The sequence below is a fragment of the Mus pahari genome, chromosome 6 (genome assembly GCF_900095145.1).
Source record: "Mus pahari chromosome 6, PAHARI_EIJ_v1.1, whole genome shotgun sequence".
Lineage (NCBI taxonomy): Eukaryota > Metazoa > Chordata > Mammalia > Rodentia > Muridae > Mus > Mus pahari.
Window position 1 is genome coordinate 1142934 of NC_034595.1, and position 15042 is coordinate 1157975.

At 52.3% G+C, this 15042-nt stretch overlaps 1 protein-coding gene across 1 annotated transcript in view; it reads right to left on the bottom strand.

The window, feature by feature from the left end:
- Positions 1-224: 224 nt before the first annotated feature.
- Positions 225-15042, bottom strand: part of Coro2a (coronin 2A) — a 53313-nt gene continuing 38495 nt past the window's right edge. Inside the window, exons 3-12 of the mRNA XM_029540199.1 lie at positions 13436-13552; positions 11335-11484; positions 9225-9404; positions 8238-8354; positions 6460-6564; positions 5730-5826; positions 4642-4754; positions 4298-4388; positions 2536-2807; positions 225-1399 (exon numbers count right to left, since the gene is read on the bottom strand). Coding sequence (XP_029396059.1) covers positions 1268-1399; positions 2536-2807; positions 4298-4388; positions 4642-4754; positions 5730-5826; positions 6460-6564; positions 8238-8354; positions 9225-9404; positions 11335-11484; positions 13436-13552 — 1374 coding nt within the window. The 3' untranslated portion in view covers positions 225-1267. The remainder of the gene's footprint in view (positions 1400-2535; positions 2808-4297; positions 4389-4641; positions 4755-5729; positions 5827-6459; positions 6565-8237; positions 8355-9224; positions 9405-11334; positions 11485-13435; positions 13553-15042) is intronic.

Genomic DNA, 15042 nt, shown 5'->3' on the forward strand with positions numbered 1-15042 from the left:
TGTGTGGCCATCCTGCCTTCTGAGCATGGGGTTGGAGCTTTACAGACGGACATACTGGTCTCAAATGAAAGGAGAGAGAGCGCGTGCCCCATCCCAGGATCTCCAGGTCTCTGTCATACTCAGGAGCAAATAAGGCGAACATAGCTAGCTCATCGCCGGGCATAGAGTCCCAGTGTAGTGTAGGGATGGAGAATAAACCAAGGAGCACAGGACCCTGGTGTGTGCAGATACCAGCGACGGTGAGTGACGTGGTCATGTGGGAGTCAGCTTTGTACTGCTTCCATTGCCAACACAGTAGGATGCTAGCAAAAAGCGTCTCCATTCCCATGAACAGAAGCCACCCAGGCAGCTTGTCCAGAGGGCCCCACCCTCCACTGCAGGGTCAGCTTCAGTGGGTCTGGTCATCAGTATGTGCATCCAGAGGGGTGCTAATGGACGACCGGGTCGAAACCTGTTAGCCTGGATGGCCCCTGAAATTCTCGCTTGAGCTCCAGCATGACCCTGAGTGATGGGGAAAACTATCAGTCTAGGGGGGAGTCGAGGAGGAGGATACTCTGCTTGTCCAGGGGTTGAGGGAATGGGTACCTCCTGTGGTAAAGCCTTGTCTCAAGTCCCCAGGCACCAGCTGGGCTTGTTGTGCACCAAGAAAGAAAAGAGCCTCGAACTGGGCACAAGACACACAAGGGAGGGACGCAGGCTTTCAGACCAGGTGCCATTTTCTCACCCAGTGCAGTCAACCAGAGTCCTTACTGGTGGCTGGCCATGGGGCTTTGCCACACCCAGTGCTGGGCCCCCCTACCTCCCAGAGGACTTTAGATACCCTGGGTGGAAGTCCGTTTCTGCCTTCCTGGAGTCAACAGACATGGACTCAGCTCTGAGGTCTGTGTCCCCACCTATGGGACGATCTACCCACACATGGCTGATTCTGGTTGGAAGGGTGGGTTTGGCCGCCTGCCTGTGGTTTAGAATCGGGCCAAATCTTCACCCCGGGAGGTCATAGCTCCTCACCAACCCTTAAAACCAGAATCCAGCAGAAGGTAGGGCATACTCTAAACCAGCCAGGGCAGGAACTGCAGCTTGGAGAAGGCGACAGGAAAGCGGCACCACGTCCCACTGGGATCTCTTTCAGCAACTGAGAGTTTTGTTTTCCTGGTATAAAATATAGAAATAGTGGTTGTTCTCGGGGAATTGCAGCTTGGTGCTGGACCTCTCTCTCTCCACAGAGCCTAGCGGTGTCCCTGAGGGCAAGGGTGGAGGAGACCTCTGCTCAGAACTGTTTTAAGGCCGTCCGCAGGTTTTTGATCTCCAGTTCCAGCTGCTTGGTCTGGATTTCTCTCTGGATTAACAGATCCCGGAGCCTCCGGATCTCCTCCTGTTGCCGGTAGAACATCTGCAGCAGCTGTGAATCGCAGTGAAGAGGGAGAGGTCATCTGGGTGGCTGGGATAGGCCACAGTGCAGAGGCTAAGTCACAGACTTTTGACTTGGTGACAGCGGTTAAATTATTAGCAAGGGACAGTCACTTCTAAGCCGTGACAGAAGCCTTGCTTGCTTTACCCAACAGTGAAGTTTAGGTAGCTTATTTGTATCCTATTTCTCCTTCCCAGATCCCGAGGGGTAGAGCAAAAGCTATTTGCACCTGAAGTCTGAAAACTTTACTTTTTTCTTTTTCTTTTTTTTCCATCACAGGATGATGTAGTCAATATTAACAACGTAGCAGGATCTAGAATCACCTATGGAGTTTCTAGATTGACCCACCCTAACGGTGGGTAGCATTAACAAATGGGCTGGGATCCTGGACTGAAGGCTGGGTGCCAGCGTCAGTCTCTGCCTACCTCTGTCTGCCTCTGGCTTGTGAATGCCATGTAACCCGCGGCCCTAAGCCTGCTGCCTTTTTCACCATGCTGGGCTGTGTCCTGGAACTGTGAGCCCAAATAAACTTCTTTTAAGTTGCTCCTGCCAAGTGCTTTGTTGCAGCAGCAGCAGCAGCAACAACAATAAAAAGTTGCTAACACACAGGCAAGTTACCTCACCGGTCCTCTGGGAAGTGAAAATTAATTCCTTACCATAATTATCACTGTACAAAATAGCCATTAGATGCTGGGCACCCCGAGGGTCTCTGGTATTCCCCCAAACGCCTGTGACATCTTAAGGTGGCAGTGTCACCACCTCTTTTTTTCGGTGTGGGAACTGAAGCTGAGGCTGTCTCCATTAGCAATCTGTCCACAGCGGTATTACACCAACCTCACATACAGTAGATGCTTCACGCACCCGGGCTCGAAAAATAAGTCTCCAAAACTCAGTGCGGTACTAGGACCATAATGGCACCAAGTCATATCTTCTGCATTTCACAGATCATCCTCATCACCATATGATGCACATCGTCATCTTGGTGTATGGCTGCTGTTCAGAGCCTATGTGGTGACTGAACTCCCTAAGTGAGTTAAGGCCCAGCCCAGCCACGCAGCTGGCTGCCTTCTGTCATTTCCCTCACAGCCTACCACCCTCTCCCATCCTGCAGGCCTCTCCCCTCCTACCTCATTTTCTGTCTTTGGTGGGGGGCATTCGAAAACATCAAAGCCATTAGTGAGGCAGGACTTCTCCTCCAGCGGATGCCCCATGGTCCACTTTGGTACCTTCTCTTCCGGTAGACAGAAGGGCGTCTGGTCACCGCCTTCGGCTGGCTGTTTCATGGGTTCTAAGGGCTGAGGTGAAACGTGGACCATCGAGTTGGAGAGGGGTCTCTCTGGAGGCAGTGTCTGGGAGTCCAGCAGCTCGGAGCCGGGTCTGAGGGACATCATGATAGGCCCTGGGGGTGGAAGCAGAAGGCTGTGAAGAGGGCTGAGTTGTGGGAAGCGGGTGTGGCCGTGGCCGCGGCCTTGTGAGCCAAGACGGCACCCTGGTTCACTGCCAAGCCCCATGATTCCCTGCTTGATTACCAAAAACCTGATTATGCGCACCTGAGCGATCACGCACTGTCCGCCTGACGTATAGCGTCATACAGCATGATATTGAGTCACTGGCCTATCAACACCCACCCTGTCTGCGTGCATGGCTCACATATAGAAAGTGCTGAATGCTGATTGGATGAAGAGTGATGAGACACGAGTGCAGAGGGTGGAAGGGATAAATTGGGCGATCCCAGAATAAAGTGAGAGAAGCTGAGAAGCAGAGGGGAGAAGCTGAACTGCTGTAGAGAGCTGGGGTGAGCTGTAGAGAGAATAAAGGAAGCTGCAGCGGGGAGCTGTGGAAGCTGCTCAAACCCTGCCTTGGTGTATGTGTCGTCTTTGCCCCACCTCTGCAGGATGGAGGTGGGGGCGCGCGACCCCGAGTGGCCGTGGGTAAATGCGTATGGACACAGGCAGGCATCAGACACACAACAGGGGCGTCTGTAGACAGGTGTGAACCCACCCCAGGGCAGTCGGGTCCCAACACGGGAAGCACATGCGTGGGAAAGGAAGCTAGCATGCAGGAACAGCATAGCGCATACGCTGGAGCGGCCTCCTGATGCTTGAGGTCCTCAAATGAAGCCTGTCCTTTCTCTCTCCCTTCTACCCCCAGACAGGGTCCTGCTCTGTAGTTCTGGGTGGCCGTGTACGCATAGTCTTCCTGCCTCAGCTCTCCCACGGGTATGAGCCACCCTGCCTGGCCTTGGCTTTGCTTTGTAAAGAGAGACCCACTACCTTCTGCTATTTATCAAGCAAAAAATAGGTTATTATTATTATTATTATTATTGACATCTCCAGGCAGACACACTGAGATGAGGCTTGTCATAGTAGGCCTCCCATGCTCTAGGGATGCATGAAGTGAAGAGGGGGTGCTGTGGAGGTGCGGACGGAGCCTGCATTGGGCTCCTTCTGCTAACAAGAATGGGGCAAGAAGAAAAAAAAAAAAAAAAAAAAAAAAAAAAAAAAAAAAAAAAAAAAAGAATGGGGCAGAATCTGGTCAGGGCGTGGTCTATTGCCTAGAGAATCTCAGGCCACAGAATAACCAGAGGAAATGGTGACGGGAGGGGGAGTGTGGCTGAGACATCCAGACACTGCAGTCACAGTGGCCGGTTTTCTATGGAGTGACATCCTCTTGACCAGACGGAGTTTAGGGACCAGGCGGACAAAGCCTCTGCTCCCCTGGCATTATCTATGACCAGTCACGGGGTGGGGGTGGGGGCAGGGCTGGCTGACCAGGACCTGTCTCTAGAGCACCACAACAAAATAAAAGGCCAGGCCAACCAGCTCAGCCACTTGGGACCTCCAGGACTCCAGTTTCCTAGCCTAGCTGCCTGCTCCCAGCCTCCCTCACCTCTGTTCATCCCGCTGAGCCACTCATGAGCCATCAGGGAGGGCTGGGCCGCTGCGGTGGGCGGGTAGATGTCCTCTTGGTAGGATTCTGACTGTAGAAGAAATGGGGACAGTGAGGGCTAAGTCTTGGGGTCTCTCTCTCTCTTCCAAAACCTGCTGTGAGGAGCCCGGGCGAGCACGCGAAGGTGCTTGGGCAGCTGAGGAGCAGAGGTGGGATGAGACTCAGCCTTCCAGGTCCCAGGGCAGTTCACGCTGACCCCGAGAAGGGCAGGGAAGGGGGAAGGGCAGAGGGGGTCTGTGTTCTTCTAGGTGGGTATCTCCCTGAGACAGGCCCACCGCACTTACCCTCCGGGGTACAATCATGGACACCGGCTCGATGAGGCTTTTGGTTGTGATCAGTTTATAGAAGCGGAAGATCTCACAGGAAGACACATCGAGACCTCTCTTTGGCATGATACCTGTGGTCAGATGGGCAAAAGAGATGAGAAATCCTAGCCTGGCTAGGGCTGTGGAGACCCAGTGGGCAGGGCAAAGGCAGACTGCACACCTGTGATCAGAAACGCCACCCCACCCCCATAGCTCTCCTCTGTGAACAGCTCCTGACCAATAGCTGGGCTGGGCTGCCCTGAGCCAGGAACCAAAGCCGGATTCCTCAGCCAAGCAGTGCTTCCACCTTCTATTTCAGCTGGATCCTGAAGTCGGCCTACTCTGCTCTCAGGTCCCTACTTCCACCCTCATAGGCCCAGACTCTAGGTGCTTATTTTGTATTTTATTTTTGAGACCGGAACTCTAGGAGCCAAGGCTGGCCTCAAACTTGTTATGTAGCAGAGAGTGGCCTTGAACTCTTGACCCTCTAGCTTCTATCTCTTGAAAGCTCAGATTACTGGTAAATACAGCACAAACCCCCGTTTGTTTGTTTTTTTGAGGCAGGGTCTTGCTGTTACATAATCCAGGCTGGTCACAACCTCCTGACACTTGGGCCTCAGCCTCCTGAGCCTAGGATTACAGATGTATATCATTATACCTGGCTTTCTAAATGCTCCTACTATGGCCACTCCAGGTTTTTGTTTTGCTTCTTCCTTTTGTTTGTTTGATACAAGGTTGCACATAAGCCTGCCATGACCTCAATCTTACTATACAGATGAGGATGACCTTGAACTCCTGATCCTCTGGCTTCCATCGGCCAAATCCCTTAGGAATCTGGTAATGCAAGAGGCACCACCAGAGGCAATGCCTTGGACTTCCAGAGCCAAGAGCCCCAACACGCCTCGCTCATCACAACTCGTCCAAGCTTCAGTACCGATATTGGCATCAAGAAACAGATGGGTGCAGCCCACAGACCCCTTTGTCATCCCCTTCCTGCCTGATGTATTCCTGCACCAAGGCCTAGCTCTGGTGCCCTGACCCCCACATGGCTTTGGCATGCCACTCACCGATCCCCTTCTGTGGGTTGTAGGAGCGGTACTCAGTCAGGTAGGTCAGGTGAGGCTTCTCCGTGCTCACCTCATAGTAGCGGATGTTCCCGTCTCCCTGGGGAGGGCAACCCAGAGAGTCAGAGCTGGGCCGTGAGTAAACACTGGCCCTGGTGACAAAGTAGCACTATCCTGACTTTCAGAGTGGACAGCCGACGATGGCCCAGATCATACAGGGACGCGGAGAGCTTTGGCCTGGCCGGTTGCCGAGACTAAGTCCCTGACTGACAACCCCAGCCCACCCATGTTTCCATAAGACAGCCATAAGGAAGTCAGGATGACTGGCCTCGGGGACCACCCTGGCTTTCAGCCACGGGGACATTTTCCATTGTCGGAGTCACTTGGAGGTGCCGTTACTGGCATACTGAATAAGGGACAGGGATTCTGAATACAGGACATCCCCACCCGAGGAAGGAAGGCTTCTCTGCTTTAAATTTAAAGACTCCCTGTTGAGAACCACCACCTGGACCAGGAGTTTGGGAGGAACATGCTTGGGTGGGTGGAGTCACACCAAAGCCCTGCCTTCAGGTGACCCTAGGAAGCTAGGAAGGAAGGGAGGGCCAGGTGTCTTCACCCTGTACCTCTTAGGACCCCTAGGATGTTTTCTGACCATCCATGGAGTTAAGCTTAGCATATTCCATCTCCAGTACTAGGGGTCCAGAGGGCGGCCTCCCTCCTGTGCCAGACTGACCTTCCCCACAATGTACAACATGCTGGTGTCCGAGTCGAAGAAGGGAAACAGCACGCCAGAGGAGCCATCCAGGTCTTCCTCTGTCAGGGGCACAGAAAGGTTTTCCTGCAAGGGAAGGGAGACCGTCACTTCTGGAGAATCACTCCTGGACCCCCTGTTGGTCCTGAGGTCCTAACTGCTGCCCTGGGGATATGAGTGTGGTTGCTGTTCTATAGGACATGTTTTGGAAAGAGGTCCTGGTCCTCAAGACAGAGTCTGTGGTTTATTCTCCGGAGGACATGATGTTTAGCCAGTACTGTACCACCCCCATTTTGTCAGCTTTTTTTTTTTTTTTTTTAAGGTTTTCGAGACAGGGTTTCTCTGTGTAGCCCTGGCTGTCCTGGAACTCACTTTGTAGACCAGGCTGGCCTCGAACTCAGAAATCCACCCGCCTCTGCCTCCCGAGTGCTGGGATTAAAGGCGTGTGCCACCATGCCCGGCCAAAGATTTATTTATTTATTATATGTAAGTACACTGTAGCTGTCTTCAGACACTCCAGAAGAGGGCGTCAGATCTCGTTACGGATGGTTATGAGCCACCATGTGGTTGCTGGGATTTGAACTCCGGACCTTTAGAAGAGCAGTTGGGTGCTCTTACCCACTGAGCCATCTCACCAGCCCTTGTCAGCATTTTATTAAAAAAAAATATTAGGCATTTTAAAATTTTATGTGTATGGGTGTATGCTTGTGTGTGTACCATGTGCATGCAGTGCCCAAGGAGACCAGGAGAGGGCGTCTGACTCTGAAACTAGAGTTATAGTTGTGAGCTGCCCCATGGGTTCTCTTTGCTCCTGAGTCATCTCTGTCAGCATTTTGTTCTTTTTTTTTTTTTTTTTCTAAGACTTATTTATTTATTTTGTGTATATGAGTACACTGTAGCTGTCTACAGAAAAGGGCACCAGATCCCATTACGGATGGTTGTGAGCCACCGCGTGGTTGCTGGGAATTGAACTCAGGACCTCTGGAAGAGCAGTCAGTGCTCTTAACCGCTGAGCCATCTCTCCAGCCCAGCAATTTTGTTCTTTTTTTCTTTTTGAAAAGAATTTGAGATGGGGCTTCACTCTGTAGTCTACATTAGTCTTGAACTCAGAGCAATTCTCCTGTCTGGGATTGATTTTTTTTTCCTTTTCTTTTTTTCTTTTTCCAGCATTGAAAATCAAACCCAGGGATTCATGCTATTGGGAAAACACCCCACCACTGAGCTACATCTACAAGTCTCTTTTAAAATTGAGAACTGAGAGACGGTGTTGAGGCTGGCCTTGAACTCACTATCCCTGCGACTAAGGCTTTCTAGCACATAAGTTTTCACACGGCAGACTTGGACTTAATATGTAGCTCTCAACCCTCCTACCTTCATCTCCAAGTGCTAACTAGGTCTGGCTTCCCATCTACTTTAACAAATGAAGAAGACAGATGGCTTTATCCAGCAGGTAGTTGGGAGACCCTGCATCCTGTCCCCAGCACTTGAAAACACCTAACAGAACAGCTCACCTTCTATCCACAGTGGGCCTCTATGAGCACTGGACCTGCTCTCTGGATGTCCCCTGCCTTCCTCTATCCCCTCCTCCCCGCCCCCAGCCTCTCTTGGGACCCCACCTCCTTCCTGAATAATGAGATGTGCAAGGCTGGCCCCCCAGCCCTGCTGCCCGCTGACTGAGTGTGAGGCTGAATGAAGAGATACCCATGTAAGTGAAGGGGGGCTGGGCCGCAGGGTGATGGACAGGCCAGGAGCAGACTCACCTGGTCCCATAGGGCCATCTGCCGGTTGTTCCAGCGGGAGGTACCCGTGGATAGCAGCTTCTTGAGGCTCCCCAGGAACAGTACTTTGTTGGCCCGGTGCCCCTTGTAGCTGGCTTCCTGGAGGGATAGGTGTGGTCAGGATAGGTTGGAGAGCTGTGGAGAGGGGACTCCCAGCTGCAGGTGGGGTTCCTGCTTCCCCATTGGCTCCTGTGTAGCCTTGGTTGAAAGGTCTCCTTCCAGTAAGCTGTCAAGTGAAATCTCCCATTCTATTAAAAACTGCCTCTGAATAGTTAGGCAAACCTCTGCCCTCTCTGCTCCTTTTTCTTTGTTAAAGATTGATTGATTTATTTTATATACACGAGTGCACTGTCGCTGTCTGCAGACACACCAGCAGAAGGCACCGGATCCCATTACAGATGGTTGTGAGCCACCATGGGGTTTCCGGGAATTGAACTCAGAACCTCTGGAAGAGCAGTCAGCGCTCTTAACGGCTGAGCCATCTCTCCAGCCCTCAGCTCTTTTCTTGATACAGGGCCTCATGATGTAGCCCAGGCTGGCCTTGAACCCTTACTCCTCCTGTCTCAAGATTATAACATGCGCCACCATACCCTGCTGCATCTTGAGCACTTGGCCCTGAGTGTGCACCGACACTCGAATTGTCCTATTTAACTTCGATGAGGAAGGCTGAGCGGTCCACTGTAGCTTCGGAGCAGGGGCTCTGAAAGCAGAAAATACTGGGCTAAGGTGGCTCCTGACCCCTGGCTAGTGACAGAGATGAGGTCAGGACAGCTTCACAGTCCACCTCTCTACACAGGCTAGTCACTTCCTTTCTCTGGCCTTAGTTTTCTCATCTGTAGAGTGGACACAGCATATCTCCACACCCTCTCCCAACCCCTCGATGCTGAGGCCAACAGGCTGAGCCCATGTTGACAATACCGTCTGTCACCCCATTCTCGAAGTAGACCCAAACCTCTGCCCAACACAAACCTGGAGGACAACCCCTAGTCGAGGGTCAACAATCCGAATCTTTCGGTCCTTACAGGTGGTGGCCAGCATGCTGCCGTTGGTGTTGAAGGACATGGAGAGAATCACATCTTGGTGACAGTTGATTGTCTTCACCGGCCCAGCAATGACAGAGTCCTTTGTGTCCAGGTTCCACACCATCACCTGATCAGCAGAGTGTTGGCTCTGAGCACAGTGGCCACTCCTCCCAGCCCCCACAGACACACAACAGCAGGCAGCAGCGGTGAAACACAGTATTCCCAGGAGAGAAGATGCAGCTGGCAGCCAGGGCACTTGTGAGGGTGTGGCCGAGGCTGTACACACAGCGGGACCCTGCTGGGAGTCAGGCTGTCTGGTAGAAGAAAACCTGCCACCAGCCTTTGAGCAACAACGTGGTTATGCTGGGAGGACCCGGGGCGTTTTGTCAGAAGTAGCACACCTCACTTTCTGTTTGTAACCAGGGGTGCCAAAGGAGCCCATAGCCACAGCCTAAGATGTGAGTGGCACTTCCAGAGATGTCGCCACACCCACATCCTCCAATAAACAAGCATCTCTGACCATAATCTTCCAACAGCTTCTGCCTGGAAGAAGGATCTGAGAGGTTCCTGAGGTGCCTCTGCAAATCCCAAAAGAGTCAGCAGAGAAGAACTGGAAAACCATCTGTACTGGCTGGCTTTGTGTCAACTTGACACAGCTGGAGTTATCACACAGAGAGGAGCCTCCCTTGAAGAATTGCCTCCATGAGATCCAGCTGTAAGGCATTTTCTCAATTAGTGATCAAGGGGGGAGGGCCTAGCCCATTGTGGGTGGTGACATCCCTGAAAGAAAGCAGGCTGAGCAAGCCAGGGGAAGCAAGCCAGTAAACAACATCCCTCTGTGGCTCTGCATCCACTCCTGCCTCCAGGTTCCTATCCTGTGTGAGTTCCTGTCCTTACTTTGTTTGGCGATGAACAGCAATGTGGAAGTGTAAGCTCAAAAAATTATTCCCCCTATCCCCAACTTGCTTCTTGGTCATGGTGTTTTGTGCAGGAAAAGAAACCCCGACTAAGACAAATTGGTCCCAGGGACTGGGGCATTGCTGAGATAGGCCTGACCATGCTTTTGTTTGGAGGAGTGTGGGTTTTGGGACTTTGGAAAGCAGTAGAATGCTTTAAGTTGGGCTTAATGGGCCGTCCTAGTAGGAATATGGAAGACTGTGTTGCTGAGGGTGATTTGAACTGTGCAGACCTGGTCCAAAAGGTTCCAGTGGAGAAGAATTTCAGAATGTGGCCTAGAGACTGTTTTTGCTCTTGCCTGAAGTGTCTACCTGAGGCTAAGGTGAAGAGACTTATATTAACTGCACTGACAAAGGAAGTCTCAGAAAAGCCCGGCAGAGACTTTGTTCTCTGGTTAAGTCTCATGAAGAGCGTTCTGAACAGGCATAGCAAGCTTAGAAAAGGAAAATATAAAATACATGGCTCGAGTATGAAAGGGGCACCAGGAAGTGAAATGGAACTGAACCCTAGGAGAGAGCAGATGAAGGGAGTGGGACCGTCAACCCACTCTGTAGACTGGGGCTCAAGACACGAAGACCCAAGGAGAACCGTGGGACATTCCCATGTAGGTCAGAGATGAGCTGCTACAGGCGCTGAGTCTCCAGTGCTCAGAACAGTCGGTCTGGGCACTAGGTGGAGGTGGGGGAGTGTCAGGTGGGCCCAACCCAAGCCCCTGAGGCTCACTGCAGCCGACTGAAGTGCGCCCTGATCCTGTTACTTAGAACCTCAAATGGGGCTTCTCTGTCAGCAAGGTCTTAACAGATGCAGTTAGTATGCATAAGGTCACAACAGAGGAGGGAGGCTTCTCAATCTAACAGCAGGTGAGAGGGAGCAAGGACACACACACACACACACACACACACACACAGGCACACGGCTGTGAGGTAGAGGCAGAGACCAGGGAGACGGGGAGGTGTGGAAGGGCACTTCCCCAGGCCCGTGCAAGCAAGGAGGCTGCCACCACCTTGCCTGAGCCTTTCTAGTCTGACATAGCTCTCAGGGAAGCTTCCAGAAGTGCTAGCTAGCGTGTGGTTTCCCGTGTACAGGAGCCGCAGACTCACCTTGTAGTCATAGCCAGCACTGAAGAGAATGTTGGCCGTTGTGGGGTGCCACTCCACCAGCCCCACCCTGCGTGCATGGCCGATCAGCTCCTTCCTGTAGGTTGTGAGGTTCCTTGTCAACAGCTGCTTGGGGATGTTCCAGATCTTAATCTGGAGAGGAGACACAGGCAGGAGTGTGAGCTGGGGGCATCTCGGGGCCGTTGCTAGCGTAAACTGCAGATTTGCTAGTGCCTGGCAGAAGGAACTTGGTGTTGCTCCCCGTTGCTGCCCCAGCCCAGTGGAGGTGAAGCTGGAGACTCCCTAAAGTCCTCCACTAAGCAGGGCTGGCCTTGAATAGAAGGCAAGCCTCACTCTCAAACCTGCCCCAGGGGCTTTGGCCATCACGGTGACCTGAGCTGAGCAGGTTGCGTGGACTGAAGATAGAAGAGGCTACATGGTAAAGGGTAAGGTCTCTGTCATGGAAGACTACAACATGGAACCACAGGGAAAGCTGCACAGGGTGGGGGGTGGGGGGCGCGGAGCCCAGGAAGTGCTGTGTATGCCCTCTTTACATTCCGCCGGGCTCTCGGTTGGTGTTCAGATCCTATTCCAAAGATAGCCCCCAAAATATCTTTTAGGGAATCTTTGGAGGGGGCCTTAAAGGGGAGGTTTGAGGAGGGCAGTTGCGCTGCCCCACCATGCCTGAGGTTTGGAGACTAGTCAAGTTCTCAGGCCTGACCACAATCTGGAAGTGAAACTTTCTGCCCTGACACAAAGTCTTGCATACAACCCAGGCTGGCCTTGAACTTGAGATCTCCCTGCCTCGGCCTCCTGAGAGCCAGGGTTTCAGGCATGCACCACCACCCAGCCTTCTCAGCATTCTCTGTCTTGTCTTTTCTTTCCTGCTTCCTTCCATAATGAATTCTCTTTCTCTTTTTGCCTCAGCTGTCAGGCGGCCCTGAGCTAAATTAAGAACTCAGTGGCTACATCCCGCATCACTGACATCTCTAGGAAGCCCTCACTTCTGCTATGTGTGGCTATCTCTCTCAAGGGAAGCGGCACAGCTGAGGGACAGAAAGTAGGCTCTGAAGTCAGACAGACCTCAGTCTGAAGCCAGTTCTGTGGCTTGTGCTGTGTAACGCTGGGAAAGTTGCTGCACCTTTCTGTTCCCCAGCTTGTCTATGAAACAGCCCACTCTGCTGGGTGCTGGGAAGACAGAGGGACAGCCAGAATACAGCAGGTGACAAGAAATGCTGACTGTGGCTTTTATCCACATCCAGGTACATTTTCTTCATGTATTCAGTGTGTGTGCATGCACCCATTTGCCACTGGGTATATGGAGGTCTGAGGACAACTTGTCAGTTTTCTCTTGCCACCACGTGGGTCCATGAGATCGATATGAGGGTTGTCAGTCTTGGAAGGAAGTGCCCCACCCCACCCCCCAGAGTTCTCTCTCGGGAGCATCCCTATTTTAATTATTTGCTCGTGACTGGGCCCTTTGTTGTAAGTCACAACCACTGTGTCTTTGAAGTAGGTGCCAGAGGGATAAAAGAAATAATGCTGAACATCGTGCAGATAAAGTATGTACTCCTGGCACGGAGCTAGAGATCAGGCTCACTGGGGGTTGGGTGGATCCAAGACGGCTCTCAGCCTCTCAGGAGGTTGGAACTGGAGGATTGCTTGAATCTAGGAGTTTGACACCATCCCCAGTGACACGGAGAGTTGGGTTTGGTTGGCCTCTTGGGGTGGTTTTGGGTCTATGTTCACATAAGCCCCTTCCTTGTCCCTCAATTTATTCACTGTGACATGGAGTGGCCTGATATTTCCTGGTCTCCTCACAGCGTGTCCAAACCCCCAAGGGTGCTCCTCTAAGAACACTAGTCTCACTGGGTTTTCAGGAGATGGGCAGACGCTATTACACACATTTTATCGGAGGGTAAACTGAGGCCCTCAGCGAGGTTCTATGGATTCCCAAGTCTCACACACCTCCAGCTCTCACTTCCTTCCTGTGACATCTCCTTTACGGAGACAAAGCCGGGACTGGCCTCCGATGGCAGCTTTGGGTGCCTGTCTTCCACCCCCCCTCCCGGCATCCCTCTGCTCGGGACGTGTGGGCACTCACCGTGGCATCTTCAGAACAGGAGGCAATCTCAAAGTCATTGAAAGGATTCCATTTGATGTCCAAGACGTTCCCTCTGTGCCCACAGACCTTGGGGTAGTGAGGGTCCAACTTTCCAGTCTGGAAAACAGAGTCACAGGCAGGCATCAGGAGACTGTCACAGCAAATCACAGGAGGGTGGTAGGATGGACCTTAGCACCTCTCTCAGTCAGTCAGTCAGTCAGTCAGTCAGTCAGTTGTCAGTCATCACCGAGGAGGCAGGAAATGTAAGGGGAAAGAGCCGGGGCAGCATACCTAACCACTCTGAACCTTCCTGACCTCCTTGGCATAGGGGAGGATGTAATGGGTGACTGAGGACCATGGGAATGGTCTGTCCCAGTGTCCAGTGCCCAGCTGGTGCTCAGTCTGGGCCTTTTCCTTCCCATGCAGCTGCCAGAACTAATGTGGTACAGCTTTTTCTGGAGAATGGCCTGAGAGATACCATGTGACTGACCCTGCAAAGACCTAGCTGTGTCCCTGAGAGAAATGGAAACATGGATCCACTTGAGACTCATTCACCAGCATCCATAGCAGCACTCTCTATGACAACCAAAAAGACGAGGCCGTCCCTGTGCCCACCAAAGGACACGTAAAAAATGCAATGCACAGCACGGTTAAGTGGTGGAATATTACTCAGCTGGAAAAAAGGAACACGGTGAACGAATCTTGAAGGCATTAGTCTAAGTGAAAGAAACGGGCACAAAAAGCTACTTATCAACAGGTGAGCTGGCACATACCTGTGACCCCAGCACTGGGGAGGCCAGCTTGGACTTAAATATAAAATTAGATATTAGGCATTGGTGGCATATGCCTACTGTCCCAGCAACTTAGGAGGCTGAGATGGGAGGGTCCCTGGGGCCCAGGGACTGAAAGGAAGCCTGGATAAAGCAGTGGGATGGTCACACACATGTGGGAAGCAGGGTAGGGGCTACACCTCAGGGGCAGAGCACCTGCCGGCGCGCCGAAGGCCCTGGGCTCAGCCCATACCGCCACTGAGGAGGAAGAATGTGTGTATGCACACACTCAACAAATGTGAGTTGTGTCATCTGCTAATGATGTGTGGGGACGAAGAAAAGCCTGAGATGCTCTATCATATGGCTCTGTCTCCTTGTTGGAAGCGCAGCCCCCTGGCCAGGACAGGCAGGTCATGGCTCCTAGGCCTCCTGTAAGGGACCAGCCTTAGCTAGCAGCTCTTTGCCCAGCCTCCAGGACATTCAGTGCACTGTCCTCAGAGTCCTCTGGGCTCCCCAGCCCACCACATATACGTGCTGTGTCGCTCAGGCTGGCCTTGAACGCCTGATCCCTCTACCTCCACATTTCATAAGATGGGGTTACATGGCACTTACAGGTGTGCACCACCACTGGCTTTCAGTGTGAGGATTTGAAAATCAAAATCCAACCACGTCATGTGGTTATTTTCATTCTGCAAGCCCCTTCCTCAGGCTTGAACTGTAACAAGCTCTTTCTTGTAGGACGACAAAGGGCTAAGTGAGACAGGGGGTGAGAAGCACAACAGGGAGGAGCGAGGTAAAGGCTCAGCAATACTGACTATGACCATGCCAGTAAAGTGG